At 36.7% G+C, this 14,752-nt stretch overlaps 1 protein-coding gene across 3 annotated transcripts in view; it reads right to left on the bottom strand.

The window, feature by feature from the left end:
* Positions 1-14,752, bottom strand: part of LOC126259660 (RNA polymerase II-associated protein 1) — a 200,129-nt gene that overhangs the window by 51,612 nt on the left and 133,765 nt on the right. For all 3 annotated transcript variants that reach the window (XM_049956595.1, XM_049956596.1, XM_049956597.1), the window contains 6 exons: positions 12,575-12,646; positions 12,375-12,481; positions 8,860-9,058; positions 7,200-7,340; positions 6,943-7,067; positions 4,300-4,395 (listed from right to left, as the gene is read on the bottom strand). In XM_049956595.1, coding sequence (XP_049812552.1) covers positions 4,300-4,395; positions 6,943-7,067; positions 7,200-7,340; positions 8,860-9,058; positions 12,375-12,481; positions 12,575-12,646 — 740 coding nt within the window. The remainder of the gene's footprint in view (positions 1-4,299; positions 4,396-6,942; positions 7,068-7,199; positions 7,341-8,859; positions 9,059-12,374; positions 12,482-12,574; positions 12,647-14,752) is intronic.

Raw genomic sequence — 14,752 nt, 5'->3', positions numbered from 1 at the left:
CTGTGAATAGCAACGATCCTACGACACTCCCCTGCGGCACACCTGAAATCACTCTTACTTCGGAAGACTTTTCTCCATTGAGAATGACATGCTGCGTTCTGTTATCTAGGAACTCTTCAATCCAATCACGGCAATTGGTCTGATAGTCCATATGCTCTTACTTTGTTCATTAAACAACTGTGGGGAACGCTATCGAACGCCTTGCGGAAGTCAAGAAACACAGCATCTACCTGTGAACCAGTGTCTATGGCCCTCTGAGTCTCGTGGACGAATAGCGCGAGCTGGGTTTCACACGATCGTCTTTTTTGAAACCCAAGCTGATTCCTACAGAGTAGATTTCTAGTCTCCAGAACAGTCATTATACTCGAACATAATATGTGTTCCAAAATTCTACAACTGATCGACATTAGAGATATAGGTCTATAGTTCTGCACATCTGTTCGACGTCCCTTCTTGAAAACGGGGATTACCTGTGCCCTTTTCCAATCATTTGGAACGCTACGCTCTTCTAGAGACCTACGGCACACCGCTGCAAGAAGCGGGGCAAGTTCCTTCGCGTACTCTGTGTAAAATCGAACTGGTATCCCATCAGGTCCAGTGGCCTTTCCTCTTTTGAGTGATTTTAATTGTTTCTCTATCCCTCTGTCGTCTATTTCGATATCTACCATTTTGTCATCTGTGCGACAATCTAGAGAAGGAACTACAGTGCAGTCTTTCTCTGTGAAACAGCTTTGGAAGAAGACATTTATTATTTCGGCCTTTAGTCTGTCATCCAATGTTTCAGTACCGTTTTGGTCACAGAGTGTCTGGACATTTTGTTTTGATCCACCTACCACTTTGACATAAGACCAAAATTTCTTAGGATTTTCTGCCAAGTCAGTACATAGAACTTTACTTTCGAATTCATTGAATGCCTCTCGCATAGCCTTCCTCACACTACATTTCGCTTCGCGTAATTTTTGTTTGTCTGTAAGGCTTTGGCTATGTTTATGTTTGCTGTGAAGTTCCCTTTGCTTCCGCATCAGTTATCTAACTCGGTTGTTGTACCACGGTGGCTCTTTTCCATCTCTTAAATCTTGCTTGGCACATACTCATCGATGGTTTTGAACTTTGTCCACTGATCCTCAACACTACCTGTACTTGAGACAAAACTTTTGTGTTGAGCCATCAAGTACTCTGAAATCTGCTTTTTGTCACTTTTGTTAAACAGAAAAATCTTCATACCTTTTTTAATATTTTTATTTACGGCTGAAATCATCGATGCAGTAACCACTTTCTGATTGCTGATTCCCTGTTCTGCGTTAACTGTTTCAAATAGTTCGGGTCTGTTTGTCACTAGAAGGTCTAATATGTTATTGCCACAAGTCGGTTCTCTGATTAACTGCTCAATGTAGTTTTCAGATAAAGCACATAAAAAAAATTCACTGGATTCTTTGTGCCTGCCACCCGTTCTGAACGTTTGAGTCTCCCAGACTATATCCGGCAAATTAAAATCTCCGCCCAGAACTATAACATGGTGGGGAAATCTACTCGAAATATTTTCCAAATTATCCTTCAGGTGCTCAGCCACAACAGCTGCTGAGCCAGGGGGCTCACAGTCACACATCCTATCCGTCCTAAGAAATCAATTTACTGTAGAGAGTTAATCAACTTTTAACTAGACTGCTAATTCACTAAAGGCGGCTGATAGTTGACTAAACTGTGGTTACTAGACACTTCTTGTAGAAAACAATGAAAATAGCACTACCTGTCTCTGGACTGTATTCAAAACAAACACCAGCACTACTGGCACTATGGCTGACTAAAGGGACTCTCTCTGATTGTATTCAAAACAAACACAAAATCTATGGAATACTATTACTAGCACTCGACAATTAAAGCTTCCTAAAAGCAAAAACACACAGAAGAAGTGACAAGTAAGAAAAATACAGTTAATACTTAAATTAACGTAGCTCGCTGCACAGCAGACGTGACACAGACGGCAGTTACGACGACACTCACATTTACTTGCAACAGTAGTATATTCTTATCACGTGACTCATATTCTGTGATGAATGGTGAGAGCAGTCAAGATGCCGCATAGATCTCTCACAGAAAATGAAAACAACAGGTAAACAGGTGTGAAATATGTCACAATGGTGGAATTCAAGAGCCAAAGCTTCTAAAACGAAATGCAAGAGGCATAACATGTGGTACCTATGTGGAAGAAACAAGAGGTATGTACATCTGGAGGTCCTTTGTTACATGTTGCTGTTGCAAACGGACACAGCACCACGACACATTCATAAATTTGAATACAGCAAACAGACACGTCAATGACTTTTGGGCACAAGGTAGATTTGAACCTGGATCTCCCCCTGTGCAGTCTAACACCGTGACCACATGACCGTGACCCAGATCTCGTTAATGTTGCTCAGTATTGCACATGTTAAATTTGTAATGTTCACTGTTTCTGTTTTTCTTCTTTTCTCCACAGTTCAGTGCACATTCTTCCTGTTTTCATGTTCAATCTGTGTTTAGTTTTTGACGGGCTGTCCAATGGACCAACTGACCACTAAATTTGAGGGTGGTGCAATGAGGAGTTTCCCTTGTTAGACCTATGTTTGATAGTCATACAGGTTTAATTTGTCACCTCAAAAAAATAAACTGATGTAATTAATCTTTTTGTTTGTCGGCAGGTGGATGTCTGCAGTTATGGTACACATTGAAATCCCTGTATCACAGCACATTGCCAGAGAAACCAAAACATTATGGCACAGTCCATCTCTACTTTGTCAATGGGCTGCCCCATTTTGGTTGCCTTCTCTAGCAGCATGCTGTGCTACTGTGGAGGAGGGATTTTAATGTGTAGCATGACAGCAGGAATCCACCTGATGACAAACAAAAAGATTAATTATGTAATTTAATTTTCTTGAGGTGATAATTAAAACTGTATGACTACTTGTATCAATGTGTGAGATTTGGATATAAGCACGTGAATATGCCCTAAAATAATATTTTAATGATCTGGAGTACACCCTCTTGTATGTTAGTACTCAAAGTAATTTTGGTCTTTACATTGAACAGTGATACAGACTTTCTTGGTCCCTTACTAAGGGCCAAAGTTAGTATGCCCATCATGATGAATTAGCAACACTGAAATTGGCTCTTTATTTTAATCACTACAGTGTTCATTTTGATTGTGTGTGTCATAACACTCAATTTGCTCCCTTGAAGATCTCAGTTTTTCAACTCAATCCTGTCTCATAGTATGGTCCTGACTCAATATCTGAAGTAGCAAAAAGAGAGGAAGGGTTGTATTACGATGGGTAGTATCATCTCCAGAACTCAAAATATATGTGACTAAACAGTTGTCTGGTTTCAAGAACACAGACTTAGGAAGGTATGAAGGTTAAGGTTTAACACCCCCTCATCAATGGAAGTGAAACTCAAGCAGAGATTGCTCAACGACAGGGAAGTAGCAGGGACAGGGAAGGAAACTGGTCATTCTTCTCCTAGAAATTCAATCTGGCTGGCATTCATTGAATACCAAATCATGCTGACTGGTTGAGCATTTGTGCAGTGTATTGCTGGTGGCTTGATCCACCCACATACTACACAACATAGTCCTGTGAATGCTGCTCTGTCAGATGCAAACAGCACATGACTCCAGCAAACTTCCTAGTATTCATATGCTGAACAGCCTTCACATGACCTGCTCCTGCGGCTCCTGATCACTGCGAAAGGGGCCTCTACTGTAAAGAGTCTCCAAGAATAGCATATCAGACCAAGACAATATTAGTGTAAACCAATCTTGCTGCTTAGGGCAGTGCTACCAATTGTAACAGACTGAGTACAATCTTTTGCACCCTCGAGGAACCATAACATATATGTGACATTTCTTGTAATACACCAGAACAATTTACATTCTTTTCACTGAGAAACTTTTTATATTGTTCATGTTCTTGCTTGCCTCATGTAGGAATAAACTTCTATTATTCATTGACACCTTGGCACCTTCGTGCTTTCTGCATGCACCATTCCACAGCAGGATACTTTAAGTTGGACCTATGTCTCTTGAATGTTGCAACCACACTGAGATGGTGGTTACCTATTCTCTCCAAGGTCTATCCTATGTAGATGCCGAGGGAAACACTACAAGAGCCACCATCGGGGGTACAATTTGCACATACAACTAAAGCACATATATGATAAAAAAAGAGTAAAATTGTAACTTCAAATTTTAAACAATTTTAAAATTTTCATTTTCCACTAACTTACTCAATGGAATTTTTGATATGAATGTGTCAATGTACTCACTTGTTAATACACTCTTGCAGTAGCTGAGAAATTGGGGATATGGTTTTGACAGCATCTAGAGTAACATTCTTAATACTATATGACACCAATGCATCTCTGTAAAGAAATCAATGTAATTCATCAAAAAATACCCAAAATAGCTAACAAAATGTCACATTTACATAAGCATTAACAAATAAGAAACTCGATCACTCATTTTACCTTACTGATAGGACTCATACATAATTTCTACCCAGCACTTAGCAAAATAAATCTTTCAAACTCATCATATAAGTAATTAATTTGTTGCAAAGTCATGATCTAAACCATTCAGTTCAGCTAGGAAGTGTACACATATTTCTTGGACCTCATACAAGCAACTAGTATAGCATTATGGGCACACAGTGGTAATGAATCATAAACTGTTTAAATTTAAATGAGTATATTTTCCCCAAATCTCTCGATTACTTGGCAATATATATGCTCAAGAAGTTAAAATTTTAATGAACACACTATCAAGTGGTAAGTAAAGAGGCAAATGGCTCATTGCAATAAATGATGATGTGATACTTTATTGTGATATGTATATTTAAGCTATGTTTGTATTATGCAATAACCGTGCACTAAAATGTCTGTCATTTATACATTAAATAAAAGTTCACAATGAAACTTCAACCATATAAAATAAATAACAATGTCTAAATATCAGTCCAGAAAGTGGTATAGACTAAAAGCTTGAAATTATATTTGTTTAAATGTTTCATTTAGAAGAGTGGGAAAAGGGAGAACAAAAGACTGGAGTCATCGAGTGTGCTTAGCTGATCGTGCATGAGACAACTAGGTATGAAAGTCAGTTTCATATTCACATTAAGATGTTGCATGTAGATGAAGGTGCCACACATACTTAATACCTGTGCAAGATAGATGCCAAATTAAAAATAAACTGAAAATTACTTTTGACACATTTACAGTAACTTCAGAGAAAGTGCACTCTTTGAAACAGTTGAGACAATCTCTTTTTATATTGTGTGCTTCACATCTCTAGCAGTAAGTTGAATGATTTAGGCTTTACTTTACTACTATTACAGTTTGCTATAATCGAAATCACTCTAATTTTAACTCAAACTGGAGGAACTTAATGCATTTGAAATTCAGAGACCACACTTGCTCGGCTGTACATACTTACTGGGCCAATGTGAAGTCTCAGCTTTAATTGACATGCAAGTTTTGGAAATAGTTTTGTCTAATTAATGCTGTTATATGGAGTTTTTAGGCTCATCAAAATATTCTACTGTAAGTAAGGTCATTTGTGGAAACAGTTTGACATATGGCAATTTTGCTGCAAACATGCAGAAGCTTTCTATGTGAGCAGCACAGTGAATGATCCATTGACATGAATGAATGGTCACTGTTGTGCCGTAAATCTTCAGTGCCCAGTTGCAGAGCACACTGCTCGTAATGTAATCCAGTTCATATAGCTGCTAGACAACCCATGCCGTCTGAACCCTCTCCCTGAAACACTAAGTACTCGAAATTGAGCAAGGAGAAACTGTCTTTAACATACAACCACTAATCCTATAACCTATCCAGCTTCAATCCTTGCAAGGGTAAATTGGATGACTTATTCAAGAGAAAGAGATTCACAAAGTTGAGCAAGTGAGTAACATGCCGGTCCAACTCTGGCCCTTATGCAAGCAGTTATTGAGATTGGCATTGCTGCCAGATGTTCGCCTGAGCGATACTGTACCAAATATGTCCAAATCGTATGTCAGATCATAAAACATTCTCAACTGTGGAGGAATCTGGCACCTTGCTGGCCAAGGTAGAATTAGGCACACACGATGAAAAGCAGCAGAAACTCTCGCTATGTGTGGATGGGCATTATTTTGCTGAAATTTTGTCCAGGATGGGTTGCCATAAAGGGCAACAAAATTGGGCATAGGATATTGTCGATGTACCACTGTGCTGTAAGGGCACCATGAATGACAGCCAAAGGGGTTCTTCTATGGAAAGAAACTGCATCCCAGACCATCACTCCTGGATGTCAGGCCATGTGGGGGGTGAGTCAGGTTGCTATCCCACTACTGTCCAGTGCAACTCCAGACGCATTTTAGCTGGCCATCAGGACTCAGTTTGAAGGGGACTCGTTACTGAAGACAATTATACTCCAATTAATGAGATTTCAGGCTGAAGATGTGTCCGGAGATGCCCCGCACACAGCGAGAGATTCTACTGCTTGCCTTCTAGTTTATCGTTGTAGCTAACGTAAAGGAACTCAATCTAACATAATTTTATTTTATTAAATAATCCACATTTGAGTGGTCTCTCATGTTTCATCAGAATGACCAATTAATGATGTGCTTCCAGATATTCTGTCGAGCTGTTGTTTCCACCTTACGCAAAATATTTTAAAGACCGACCCAGCCATCTTTTTCAGGGGCTGCAAGTTTTGCATTCACTGCCTGGACTCCAACCAGAACTTGCTGCACCTGGAATAGAGGGCTCTGACAGTTGTCAAAATACTGTGGATAAAATGGAAACAACAACTTGGCAGAACACTTGGAAACACACCTTTAGACACTCAAGTAGTTTCAAAAACAAGTAATTGGTTTTTATTATACTTAAATATAACTCAAAATTTATTCAGTGCTGTTAAAATTTTACCTGAAATAATGTGGATTGAAAACAATCTTTTTCAATAATCGTTTCATCAGCAATTTGTCATTAGTAGGGATTAAGCTCACCACCTTAACTGATAAATTATGCAGTAAAGCGGAAATATTTGTATCCTGAAACAAACAAGTGTATCATTTTTAGAGTAAGGCAACAAAAACATATATGACAACTTCATACATCAAAATGCATTCACTGACAAAATTTACTTGTCCCCTAACATTCATGAATTCTCAGTTATTACATACCTTGTTGTGAAATAAGAATAGCAAATCACATAAGAAGAAGATTTCTATCCTGGTAAACCAGTGATTTACGAAGTTCAGTTTCTGTGTTACCAGATCACTCAGATAGTTTACCATATTTTCATTAATAAATGATGTGCATATCTGAAATAAAGCAATGGAAAAATGTTTATAATATGTTCCTATAACACACACAATTTTTTACATCAGCACTTACTGGTCACTTAAATAGGAACTTTTTAAGGATTCACCCATGATATAAATTCTCTCTTCACATATACTTCTGAATTTTTATTTTGCTTTATTCTTTTTGCATCATGAAGTCAGATAAACCATTGTTTCTGGAACCAAGGCAAATGGATGACTGTAGGGGGCAAGCTGTGCATACCACATGTACGTGAATGACGTACTCAATGATCTAAAGATATTTGTGAGTGAACAGGTGTATCAATTGGCCAGTTAATCATACAGAAACAACTGGATCAGAACTCATACAGACAACTTTTAATAAAACAGTAGAATCCTTATTTTGAAATTTTCTAAAATTCAGCTTGTAGGGTCAAACTGGAAACAGAAAAAGTAAGGGAAGAACAGTCAGCCCAAATCCTGGACTAAGATGGCAATAAGGTACAGGAATAATTAGAACCCTGAACTAAAAGCCTTGATGCAAATTCCAGAGTATTCCTAGTAATGGACTGTATAAGGCTGACACAAAAAAGATGATTGGTAGATAGGTACATAAACAAAAACTGAAACATGGAATGCCAACTTACCTACATCAGTGCTTTTTCAGAGTGCGTGAATGTGTGCGCACTCACACACAGAACCGTACACAAAAACTTTGGCCAAATTGTTGGAACAATGCAGGTGTGTGTGTGTGTGTGTGTGTGTGTGTGTGTGTGTGTGTGTGTGTGTGTTCCAAACAAGAATACACATATAATTGTGTGATCACGTTCCAGTTCTTATTTATGTGCTTATCTGTTGGACAATACCTTCACTATATAGTGAGTGGCCATTTATGCTCATTTCATAGTTTGTTTCCACTAAATATTATCCAGCACCATACTGACAAGATATTAACAAAAGGAAAGGAATGGAATAATATGCAAACAATGAGGTGACAAGTAATGGATGCAGGAGGATGAGTAAAACCAAACAGGACAGAAGTTAAATGCCAGACGCAAAGAAAACACAAAAAATTGTAATAATAAAGCCCCACAGGCCAAAATGAAGTATGCAATTAAAAGTGAGTGGACGACAAAAACTGTACATTCTGTCCGTCAACACCCATTGTTTCTATATCCAACGAATGCGGACTATCTCCAATACATACTGCACGTGTATGCACATACTCTTTTTTTCTTTAAATTTTTCTTTTAATTTTCTGAGTCATGATTTCAATGATACTGTCTTTCGATTCATACAATCATGAACAAATGAAATGACATATGACATAATTTGAACAAAATTTATACTTCCAAGTGCAAAGCAAAATGTATCAAAGGGTAAAAACACTATCCAACAGCATGTTGTCACTTGTGACTTACTATGGGAAAGCTGGTAGAATTTTTAGTAATGTCCAACTGACAATGATTTGTTGAATGACTGATTCTGCTACAACCTGCTATGCCAATATCACTGTCTTTTTATTTAATAAACTCACCTTTGCGCATAGTCCTTTATGGATACTAAATGCATCCCTTAACAAACATGTCAAACCTCCGAGGAATGGGAAGAGAGATGAGGCTTGTAGGATAGGAGTAACTTTTTGTCCACCCCATAAAAGACCTCCTAATGAAGGCAAAGCTTCAGGATCACGTCGCGTGCCAGAAAAGCCCTTGTACAGCAAGCATGAGGTTCGTCTAGGCAAAACATTAAAAGACAGAGATAAAAATTCTTTTTTCACTAAAACAAGAAATATAAAAGTAATTCCTTATGGAAGTCATACTATGATGACTAAATTAAAATATGATTTAAAATTCTGATGTGTGACAAGAAATCGTACACTGTGGTTACCCTGAGTTTGAAACATGTTTTGGAACAATGTTTGCAGCATTGTTTGCAGCCACTAGAACATGTTGCAAACATGGAAATAGCTATATGTGGCTGTGGCTGTGTAGATGATAAGAGACACTGTTTCTGGCCTGCTACCGCTGAATGCCAACTGTATGTCACTAATGTTACGACTTATTTCTGCTAGCATGGTATAGAAATTGTGTTGCTTCAAAGAGCGTGATAACTCTAAACATCAGGTGTCATGTGAAGACAATATACATTTGATGTTATCGTACTGTATGAGACAGAGCCCTGTGAAATGTGTGAAATGCGAACTACAACAATTCAAAGTTAAAACAGAACTCAACAGAGTTAATTGCTGCTGTGCTCGATGTCAGCAGCAGTGATATATAAAATAAAGTGAGATCTCTGTCAAGATAGAGAAGAAGAATTGTATCAGATCCTCTCTGAAACTGCAGGTGGTAAGTGAACATTTCAGTATACATAATTACAATATTATGAAAAGGATAGTTACATAAAATGTAAATAAAACACACTTCAATAATTGGAGTGCCTCTGAATAACCCTTGAGCCAATGCTTCGCAGACTGCAGGAACTATCTGAGATATGGGTGGGTGACTTTAAATATGGAATAAATGTGCAGAACTTTGAAATGAATATATTATTGCTGATAACCAAAGATGAACAGCAATTGTCTGTTTCAAGGGAATTGCTTTTCTGAAACTTGTATCTTTCTTCGAAACAAATGATTATATCAGATTTGTTAGATTTTAAAATTGGCAATGACATCCTAGTGAAATTACACAAAAACAGCACTTTCTTCCATATTCGTTCAACATATTATTCCCACCACATCCTCTATAGTATATTTTTGTCCAACACAATGACTACACCTTTGTCTTCATCTGTATGAATTTCTAAGTATTCATAATGCAGTACCACATATAATTAATTTACTATTTTGCTGGGCATAGTGTAGTACACAACAAAAATTTACAATGTGAATATATATACAGAACTATTTACTACTAGCATGGATGGGGACATGAACGAGAGATATGGCTGCAATCATTTTTTGGGCTTGATCGTAAATAGTGTTGCAAACAGAAACATGTTTTCAAATTTAGGGTAAATGTGGTTTTACATATTTAGTTTTGTTTTCTTACAAAAAAACTGAAAGAACAGGAACACAGTTTTGTCAATTCTGTGTCTTACTCAAACATTCAATCCCACAGAAGTGCTCCACTTCATTCTAAATTGCTGATTAACAATAAACAAAACAAAAAAATCACAAGCAATAGAAACAATCAGCTGCAGATATAAAGCACAAGATATTTCAAGGAATATGAGCTTTTTTTGGTACTTTTGTAAAGTTAGAGTCAAAGAGAGAGAGAGAGAGAGAAACCTATGCAACTGTAGCACTGAGAAAAGCTACTACATCCAGCATTAATTTGACCCTTTTTGCAAGCAATAGTTACTGTAAAATTTACTGGGCAAGATGTGATTTATCTCCAAAATTCAACCATTTATATTTATGCAGATAATGCTCTTTGGAAACTGCTCACTTTACCTTTTAATTCATTTTTCTTGCTCAAGTCTCTCCAGTTCACAGGTCTTAAGTTTTGGTTCATTACTTTGGTATTAACAACAAATAACAGCTGATTCAATGAATTTCAGTTGTTTATTAAAACTATAAAAGACAGACACACATTGTGCATGCCACAGGATAGAGGAAGGTTCAAACTTTTGACGAAGTTGCACTGTTTTTTGTTTGTAGCAACATGGTGACTACACCCCAAGACAATTCATTCCATGGAAATTTGTGCAAAGACAATTCATTTTTCAACTGCAACACGCATACCACCATTGATTCACAAGAAGCTGCCTCTGCACAAGCAGATTTATGACTGGCGTGCAACATTCTAACAAGCTGGTTGCATTTGCAAAGGGAAGAGCACTTATCAGCCATGCACATCCGATGAAAATGTCAAGCATATCTGAGATGTGTTCCCACTGAGTCTTCAGAAGTCCCCAAGATGGGTGGGTCAGGGACTTAAATTACCTCAAACAACAGTGTAGCATCTTCTAAAATGATGCCTGCATATAAAGCCTTACAAGTTGCAGTTACTGCAGCAATTGCATCCTGGCAAACATAACGAAACACATAAATTTTGCATTTCAATTCTCCAGGGTATAGCAGAGGACATTTTTTCCATGTGACTCATCTTTTTGGACAAATCGACATTTCATCTATTGGGCAAAGTAAACCACCATAATGTAAGAATTTGAGGGGTCACAAAATCCTGGCTTTGCATCAAACATGAAAGAGAGACACAGAAACTAAATATGTTTTGTGCTGTTTCTGTTCACGAAGTTTATGGACCTTTCTTTTTTGCGGAGGAAACTGTGACAAGAATGTCACATCTTTACACATGATGGTACTCTGCCTCACTTTCAGCTTGAGGTGGCACATTATCTTAACAACACTATCCCACAACAATGGATTGGAAGAGGTGGACAACAAGATCATGTTCATTGCTTCCGGCCTCCCAGGTCACCAGTCCTCACACGTAACGATTTTTTTTTTTTTCTGTGGGGGTACTAAAAGAGAGTCTTTATCCCACCTATAGCAGCTATTCTTCAACAGCTGAGAAACCAAATTGTTGAAGCTGTTGATTCAATAAACAGGGACATGTGTGTCAAATGAAATGGACTACCATTTTGATGTTTCTTGGGCAATGCATGGTGCTCATGTTGAGTGTATGGTATAGAGTGTGTGTGAACACAAAACTTTGAACCTTCCTCTACCCAGTGACATGCACAATATGTTTCTGTCTTTCATAGTTGCTCTGTAATAAATAAATGAAATCGCTTCCCTCTATCTTTCTAAAATACTCTGTATATTCATCATTTTATATAACGCCTACAGTGGTACCATATTTAATATTTCACTTTGTTATTCAGTACTCAGATTATCAACAGGTGACTATTTGCAGCATTTTAACATTTCATACTATACTGTTTGTAACCTAAATATTTACAAAATCAGTGATTTTTTCATTCATTATTCTGTGTTGTACAGAGAAACTTCATACAAAGTTTCACAGTCTGTGACCTATTTAATTTTATACATAAATTTCAAAATAATTACAAAGCACTCACTTTATGTCTTTTGTAAGGTTTCCATAGTTGACACTTTGTAGAAATGATGCAATCTTACTGCCTACAAGTTTTTCAATTTGTTCCAGTTGTGACACCATATCATTTGCCTTTGTGATGAGAATAAAAACATAGTTTAGTAAGAATCACAAATCCATTTGTTTGAAGAAAGTAGTGTTATCATTCTTGGACAGAAACCTTACCATATTTTGACAGCAGGAGTACATGTTTGCTAGGCAGCAGAAGTTAGCTGATAACAATTTAAAACCTGAAAACTATGAAGAAAACTTTTATTGCTTTGTTGTTTATATATTCATTTCATTAGGAAAGCATACTTATCATCCATTTCAACAAAAAAGGACACATAGTTATTTAATGTGTTTTATAAGCAAAAATTTTGTGTAATAAAACTTCCAAAAATAATTGCTACAAGCTGAATATAAAGTACAAATTTAACTTGCAATGATTATTAATTTAATAACTACAAGCAGCCTCTCACAAATGATTACTTGTTCCAGCAGTGCTGATTCTCATTCTTCTGAGCCTCTCTTTTTTATTATTAGAAGTTAAATTGTATTTCAATTGTCCCAAATTCTTGTAAATGATCACAAGCATTTGATTTGTCTTGATTCTTGTTAACTAACTTTACAATGAAAATCAGAATTCCTATTTTTATGATTCTCTAACAACTGGACCTTAACACGCGATTTGGTTCAGTTTCTTTAGAGGAACCAACAAAGATGTATTCGAGTATTTCTTCTTCTGTTTACAACTTCTGAATGTGAAAATGAGCACTGCTCCAAAATAATTTGAGATGACAAATATTTTACTTCCTTCTAGATTATGCTTCTTCCAGGGTCATTTCATGCAAAGTCCTGTAACATGAAGGAGAGAAACAGCTTTCCACATTGTTCTTCATTTAAACATCATGGGTGAGTAAGGTTAAAAGAGAAACTAGTGAATCTATGAACAATTGTTCTCGCAATTAGTTATGTACTCCATTTTTGGAGTATGAAGTATGGTTGTCTGAGGTTTACTTCTGCATAAAATTTTCATGTATAAAACACATTTCATTCTTGGCAGACAATATGCAAATATTCTGTACAGTCCAAATGTCCAAACAATATGTAGTAAGTTGGTTCTTATTAAAAAAGAATAAAAAATGTTATTTTTTTTAAACATCAGTCAATGAAGTCTACACTAGTCTGCAGATATATGAGTACATTAGTAAAAATTTCAGTCAGTGAGAGAAGTAGGGTTTTAAAGGAAGTTTGGATTGGTTACCTTCCACACATTACACAGGTGTTAAGTTTTTATGTAGAGTATACAAGCATCAGACTGCACAACTGAGATGGTTATCACACTAGACTCGCACTTGGGAGATGGAGGTTCTGTATGGTTCCCCTTTCTTGATTGCAGTTAACAACAGAATGCTTCCTCTAAAAAGGACACAATCCATGTTTATCCCAATTTCAACCTAACGGACATTCAACAATTTAATATTTCCCTTTATATACCTCACAAGAATATCAAAATGAGGGTCTGCAGTACCTTCTACTAGAGTACTTAATATTTTAAATACAATTCACAAGCACAATTTGACAAATGTGGAGACGCATCAGGATACATGTACTGTGCTGTAACTTCCAGCGTTACCTGCTGCTGTTACTAAGAGAAATAATGCTTTTGTCAATAGTTAATTGTTTTGATTTTACTCTGATTGTTCTTTCCTTAATGAGCAAGTTTATTATATTTATAATACCTTGGGCATTTGGGACTGTGGTACACATTTTTCACAGTGATATTTTCCTTAAGTTAATTATGAACATTGCCAGACAATGATTTACAGCAAATCCTTCCAGTCCTACAATTATTTTTTCCTCATCTAATAAGTGTATTCAAATTGTCAAATCCATTGCCATCAGCTTGGACTCAATAACTGCTCCATTCATCTCTTACAATGAAACTGTAATAAAAAAATTTTGAAGAGATTAGAAGAACAACTTGTTCTTGAGAGTTCACAATTTCTCACACCCTTGTCTCAGCTTTTCCAAGACCCTTACGTTTGTTTCATTTTCAGAATGCACAGTCACTGATAAATAAATTAATATAATTACTTTCATTATTAATCGATATTGTGATGTCATTCATAAATATTTTCAGACTGATGGTAAGTCATCAGAATGAACAGCCATCTGCATCATTTTCTCTGCACTGAGGTTTTTCAATCGCTAGCAGCTTGTTGACACTGGGATCTGACATATCAGCATTTGAATCACAAAGTTTTGATGATTTTATATGTAGACATAGGTTGGATTGAGCAGGATTATCTATTCTTCAACTTGATGGAAAATTTTAAAATTTACTGAACAGTCTCTCAA

Source organism: Schistocerca nitens, chromosome 5 (genome assembly GCF_023898315.1).
Source record: "Schistocerca nitens isolate TAMUIC-IGC-003100 chromosome 5, iqSchNite1.1, whole genome shotgun sequence".
Lineage (NCBI taxonomy): Eukaryota > Metazoa > Arthropoda > Insecta > Orthoptera > Acrididae > Schistocerca > Schistocerca nitens.
Note: the sequence above shows the minus strand (reverse complement) of the source record. Positions and strands in the feature narration are given on the sequence as shown.